This window comes from Olea europaea, chromosome 11, assembly GCF_002742605.1.
Source record: "Olea europaea var. sylvestris chromosome 11, O_europaea_v1, whole genome shotgun sequence".
Taxonomy (NCBI): Eukaryota; Viridiplantae; Streptophyta; class Magnoliopsida; order Lamiales; family Oleaceae; genus Olea; species Olea europaea.
Genome location: NC_036247.1, coordinates 28,661,911 through 28,668,780, shown reverse-complemented (window position 1 = coordinate 28,668,780; position 6,870 = coordinate 28,661,911). Strand labels below are relative to the sequence as shown.

The 6,870-nt window shown below is 33.2% G+C and overlaps 1 protein-coding gene across 1 annotated transcript; it reads right to left on the bottom strand.

The window, feature by feature from the left end:
• Positions 1-1,374: 1,374 nt before the first annotated feature.
• Positions 1,375-1,918, bottom strand: LOC111404669 (transcription repressor OFP6-like). The gene has a single exon (XM_023033442.1). It carries the CDS (start codon positions 1,897-1,899, stop codon positions 1,375-1,377), a length of 525 nt encoding a protein of 174 aa, XP_022889210.1. The 5' UTR covers positions 1,900-1,918.
• Positions 1,919-6,870: the final 4,952 nt, after the last annotated feature.

Here is a 6,870-nt window from a genome sequence, read left to right as displayed (position 1 = left end):
CAGTAGTTTAGAAGGCACACCCCTACAATAAAGAATGAATTATCAAAATTTTTACAATCCACTTCTACATGCAACATTAACCGTTTAATATTTCACGAATGTTTATTGGGTTTTTCTCTATTTGTCAAGAACACAATAACCCGTCAAACAATCAAGGTAAAAAAAGAGTTTAAAAACTTTTTAAATAACTGATCACTTTCATTTTTCGATCTTAAATGACACTCCACTGACTTGATGAAATACGGTACCAGTATGTTGCAACGTTATGTAATTTGAAAAAGTGTGAAGGAGAAATAATTCAACTAAATACACAATTAGGGTGTAGACAATTAATGAGTTGTTTATCTCTAATAACCCAAAATTGACTAATAAATTGTATTCAATTAACGGGATATCTTCAATGAATATAAAATTAGGGTCTCCACTAATTATTATATATAAAATTAAATATTAAGTTTGGTTCTAATTTTGGTTTTTGAACTAGAACTGAACTAGAACCAAAACCAAATGGTTCTCGGTTCAAAGAACCAAAACCATTATTTTTTTTTGATAAAATCGAACCGAATCATTTGGTTTGGTTTGGGTCTGGTTGGGTTTGGTTTGGTCTGGACATTTTGTCCGCCGTTAATCTAAACTAAGGTTCTAGCACTAATGGTGTTAAATAGTATTACTCTTTTTCACAAAATTCATCATAAAAAAATGGGGGTACAAATAGGAATTAAGATAAAATCTAGTTTATTGTGTAACAAACGGTAAATGTATTGTTCAAATAATTTAACCAAATTGTAGCGAAGTTGAGATCTTCATGTTGGGGCGAGGGGGCGAAAATTTTTGAAATGGCAAAATATACATATAATGTGTAAAAATTTTAAAAATTTTGCATATGCAGACAAAATTTTTAAAATGTCGTGGCCTTGTACTTCGGCTTTGGACCAAAACCAACTAGTTTTTCGGATATAAGAGACTTTAACTAAGTTAAATACGACCGTGCTACACGATCCGTGTGGATGATCGTGGGGATGACCGCAAACACACACATGGGGATTGGGATTATTTTATCCCATGTGAAGGCGTGGTCATCAGGAGTGTCATCCGTGCAAGTCAAATGGCATTTATTCTTCTTCATAACCGATGCCATATTCTTGCTTATGGCCTTGAGCAAACGACCAGCTTTGTACCATTTAAATAATATAGACTAAATAATAGAAAAAAATTCATCAACTAATAAATGCACTGTTACAATTTTTGACTCGTTGAGTAAACATACTACTTTTCCATTTCATCAGATAATTAACAAGGCTATCAATACATAATATTTTTTTTCCTAGAAACTAGTGTTACACAGAAAGACAGAGAAAATACATATTTTATAGCCTAAAATTGATTATTATGTGACATCCACATCCCATGCAAGTTCAAGTTTGGAGAATCAGATTTCACTGAGTAAATCCCATTCCAAATCTCTGTAAAAGCTCTAACAATAATCCCGTGGTAATATGGTGAATTCAGTCGCAAGAAACAGTTGAGCAGCTCTTTAAGATCACCTTTCGAGTAAATTTCATTTTCCAGTATCATTTGCAGCATTGAGTGCCTAAAGTCGAGATATGGGTCGTCGGAGTCTTTCTCCACCGCCAAGCTTTCACCGCCAATCTTTCCGAATCCTTGTACAGCTCGAAGGCTCTTGATGTCTGAATTTGTGTCGGAGGGGGGTGGGGTGTCGGTGGTGGCCTCCCATAAGCTTGAAGAAGAGTGATAATGGCGGGGTTGGTGGTGGTGGGGCTTGTCCCTTGGTTTAGGCCGGAATATGCTGGAGAGCCTTGTTCTTATGCATCCACTACTGCAGCCCAGGTTCACTGACACTGTGTTGAGAATGTACCTTTTCTTGCTGCAGCTCGACATTGGCGGCGGCGGCAGAGGAGTTAGAAGCTCTCGAGTCTATTTAAGGAAATGTTGTGCAATGGAGTTTGCCAGTTTGGGGTAAAGAGGGGTCTAATATAAATTCAGCATGTGAGGTTGGAGGGGCCCTTGATACTAACTTCACGGTCATTCTTTGAGACAGCCGATTCTGTATCACAAATATTAGCAAAAGAAAATTGGAATTCGCGCACAAAATTTTTTATGCAAGAATTTTCTTTTGGATTGTCATGACTAGAGGTTATGCCCCCGTTTGGTACCATTTTTTTCAAAATGTATTTTTCTTTCTCTTCTTTTCAACCACACATTCTTTATTAAAATAATATTATATGTAAATAAAAAACGTTTTCTTATTTTTCAACCACACACTTCACATCAAGTTACTATTCTAAAATTCATTTTTACATAAAAATGGCTCTCATACACCCTTTATATAAAAAATGAGGGATGTATTATGCCTTGTTTGGCTCCATTAAATTAAAATTTATTTTTCTTTCTTTTGTTATCAATCACATATTTTTCAATAAAATAATATTATATATAAACCTAAAAAAACTTTTCATTTTTTTTCAACCACACATCCTTAAAAAAATTACTATTCTCCTCATTAAAATGTGGAATAATAGACCCCAAACAGGGATGTACATATCTTCTTATCGAATACGTTTCATGGACACGATAATGTTCCACATGAATGGATAGTACACAGATCAAGACTAATTTTAAATTTAAGCCCTTGTTTGAGTTCCATTCTTTTCATAAGAATGAATTTTTGAATAGTATATTGGTGAGAAATTTGTGGTTAAAAAATAAGGAAAATTTTTAGATTTGAGTGTAATATTATTTTATTTTAAAATATGTGATTGAAATGATATCAAAATATTATTTAAGAACGTATCTTTTTTTTAAAGAACGTGGCTCAAACAAGAAATAATAAGGATTAATATTCTCATCCAGGGCCACATGGGAAATCTAGGGGGCTTTCTAGCAGGCTGTAATAATAATTAGGAACCTGACATGACGGTGGTTATGATGATTTGGGTTTCAGGTTCAAGCTCGACCCTTTGATTCACCACGAGTTAATTTAGGGGGTATTTGGGAGCCATTTTTTATGTAAAAATATATTTTAGAATAGTAAATTGATGAGAAATATGTGATTGAAAAATAAAAAAAGATTTTTTATTTACGTGTAATATTATTTTAATAAAGATTGTGTGGTTGAAAAAAAGAGTGAGAAAAATACATTTTGAAAAAAATGAATACCAAACGGGACCTTAATCAATAATCATTGAACTTTGCTATAAGTTATTACTTACTCACCGAAAATTAAAATGTAATTATTTGCTCACTAAATTTTGATATAAGTTACTACTCGCTCACTAAAATTTAATATATTACTTATTATTCACTCAAATTTGAACAAAGTAGCCCATCAATCACCTACATCATTTCCATGAGTGTTGCTTATTATAAAGTTTAATGAACAATGAATAACCTTTTAAATTTCAATGAGTAAGTAGTAACTTATAGCAAAATTTAGTGAGCAACGAGTAACTTTTTAAAAATCGATGAGCAAGTAGTAAATTATAGTAAAATTCAGCGGTCATTCATTAAATTAATTCGATTCACCACCGACAGTTCTGATTTCAAAGGCCAATACAATACAGGCTAATAAGGTTTGCCTCGTTTATCTTTTGTTAATAGTTGTACAAGGAGGAATCACCATTTTTGCTGATATCATCTACTGTTTAAGCCACATTACTTGTAAATAGATAGGGTAGAATATTATGATGGGGTAAAAAATTCTTGAATTTTTCTAAACTCCAAATGTGACTTGAGTCCAAAACACTAAAGAAATGGATATTTGGATTATCCTGAAATAGATATTTAGTTCTTGCTTGGCACTGGTTATGGGATTTATTTATTTAAAGTACTAATTTTGAACGTTTATAAGAGGTTTAATTTTGGATGATATTTAGTAATGATTTTCAATACAATCCAACTCATGTTTTAGAGTTTATTATTTAATGGTTTTGAAAGTTTTTTAAAACAATAAAATTAAGGGAAAACTGTAGTCAAGGTACCAAACCTTTCATTTATTAGCAGACTTTGTCCAAACCTTTAGTTTGTGTCATTGTGAGTATCAAACCTTTAAAAAATTCATAGTCCAGATTGACGGTTTCCATTAGTTTGAACCCAAAAACTGTTAGTTGACCTCGAAAATTAAACAATCTGATAATTTTAACCAATTAAGACAAGGGTAAAACTGTAACTTCATAATTTTAATATAAAAAATTATTAAAAAAGGAAAATAAAAAATAAAAACCCCATCTCCTCCTTCAATCTCTCCCAATCCCCTTACCCCAAAATCAAAACCACCTCTACCCAGTTGGCGGTTGCCGGCACCACCGCTGAGGCTTTTTTCAACTTTGAAGACAATTTCTCCTCAATAGCATACAAAATAAGTAGGATAAAGGCACTAGACGTGCCAGAAAGTCTGCAAAAATTCCTACAGGTTGCAATGTTCAAGTCACCAAGCTCGAATAAATGCAGAAAATTGAAAAATAGATTGTGTTGACCAAATTCAAATAAAAAAATTAATCAATTAGCACCTCTACATACACAATACATACATATCCTGCAATCTGGAAAACCCCAAGAACACACAGTAAAAGAGGTTCACCGAAAACCTCAAGAACACACAGTAAAAGAGGTTCACGAAAAACCCCAAAAACACCAAGAACACACTGGACATCTCAAAGTAGAAGAGAAACAATCGAACATAAGAAACATGAAACAAACCAAAGCTTGAACCTGATAGAAAATCGGGCTGTCCCAAATTTGAAACTCACCAGAAACTGCTAGCTGAACCAAAATAAGCTAAAGTAGAAAATTTGTATACTATCAAAATGAAAACCCATCGATTTATTCATACTCATTTCCATCATCTTCTTCGTTGCCACTTTTGACCTCGGAAGTAATTCCTTCCATGGTTGCAACATCACAGGAGGGTCCTTCTATTGTGGCTACTAATGTTGCAGAACTAGGCTTGCATACAACAATGAATTTTATTGAAATGATGGAGATAAGATCAATTGGGTTTAGGGGATTGGGAGAGGAGGAAATTGTTGGAAATGACGGGGTTGGGAGAGGAGGAAATTGTTGGAAATGACCGGATAACCCATCCTTATTTCCAAAGTGACCTTTGACCACCTTTTTAATTAAAAAAAATTGAATTTAAAACTTAAAATCCCAAAATACCCCTTGGCTTCTCACAAAACTGAATCTCACAAAACTGAAAAAAGCAAGGTCGTTTCCAGTCGGTTCGAGAACTTGCTAGTCTATCGCCGACGAACTACTTCTTGTTAAGGTAACCATTATTTGGTTGGATTAATGTTTAGATTTTGATTAAAGGTGTGAATGATTCTTTTGTGGGAGATTTTTTCAATATATTTTTGTTTATATAAGTAAAATAGGGTTTATATAGTGTAAAAAATGGTTGATTTTTTGAATTTGGAAGCTTTTCTTGTCGAAAATGGTAATTTTCCGGCGAGAAACGTTGAAGAAGGCCCACTGCTGGTGCAACCGGCATTTTTGGCTTGCACTTGACTGTTAACAATCAGTTTTGGGCCGACTGTTAACCGCGGTTTCAGCCGATTGTTGGCCCACTTTTTCCCTTTTTTTTTTTGCCCAATTTTTTTCACATATAATTTAATAATTTAATTTTAAATACTTTTTATTATTAGTTTTTAATAAATAATAAAATATTTAGTTTGTCGAATTTAAATAAAATTGTTACGACTAAATTTAAATAAAATTTTTACATTTAATTTTTGTTTTAATATTTATTTTTATTTTTTCATTTTTGGTAAATAATAATTTGAAATAATTGTTGGGAAATTTTTAATTGTAATGTGAAATAATTGTTGGAAATTTAATTTGAAATTTAATTTTTATTATAAGTTTTTGATAAATAATATTATTTTCGTTCATCGAATTTAAATATTTTTTAAACTTGAATTGATTAAAAAATTTGTGATAATTGTGAAAAATTGACATTATTGATAATAGGATAAAAAAAATTCACATTATTGATGATTTTAATTATTATGAATCTGCGTCTTGCGTATTGTAGTTACAATTTCGTTCGCTAAATTTTCTGTTATTACTATTATCACTTGTACAATGTTCTAACATTTTGAATTTTTACAGGATGAATTATCATCTTGACGCAGAGTTGAGACAGATGTCAAGAAAAGCTACTTGGAATAGTAGTTTTGACAGTTTCACTGCTGTGTTAGAGCTATTCGATGATCAGCATGTTGATATGCTGCGTCAGTCCTTCCTGTGACCCTTGTACCCGTTGAGAGATCTGCAATACTCAAGTCAAATTATTGATGCACTTCTATGTCGATTGCTAAGTCCAGTCGACGGCGATCCCTCCATTTCGCAATCGGGGGTAAAGTTGCCAGTTTTTCGATATTCGAGTTTGCTCTGATCACGGGATTAAAGATTACGGGCAATGAAACAGCTGTGATGGGACTCAGAGAAGAAATAGACTTCATGACGCTTACTTCAAGGGATAGGGAACTATGCTTCTTACACAGCTGTTGGACGCAATCAAGAGGTGTGATCAGACGTTAGACAGACTGAAGTTAGGTCTGGTCTACATCTTTGAGAGCGTGGTGCGGTGTCACCATAAGAAGACTGTGATCGACCTCTTCCATCTGGAGATCGTTGACGACATCGTTCATTTCAACAACTATTTGTGGGATCGAAGATGTTTTAAGGACACCATACACGTCTTCACCAGATCGCACTCGAAGCCGAAAGAAGTCATGCGTAAGTACGACACCTATGGATTACCCCTGACGGTGTAGGTAAATGGTTAACATAATGAATGTTAAAATTATTTTCAGATTAAATTTATATATAATAATTGTATGTGTTGCAGAT

What these genes read in the sequence shown, in the direction of transcription:
- LOC111404669 (XM_023033442.1), bottom strand. Translation starts at nt 1,899, where the DNA reads ATGTCGAGCTGCAGCAAGAAAAGGTACATTCTCAACACAGTGTCAGTG.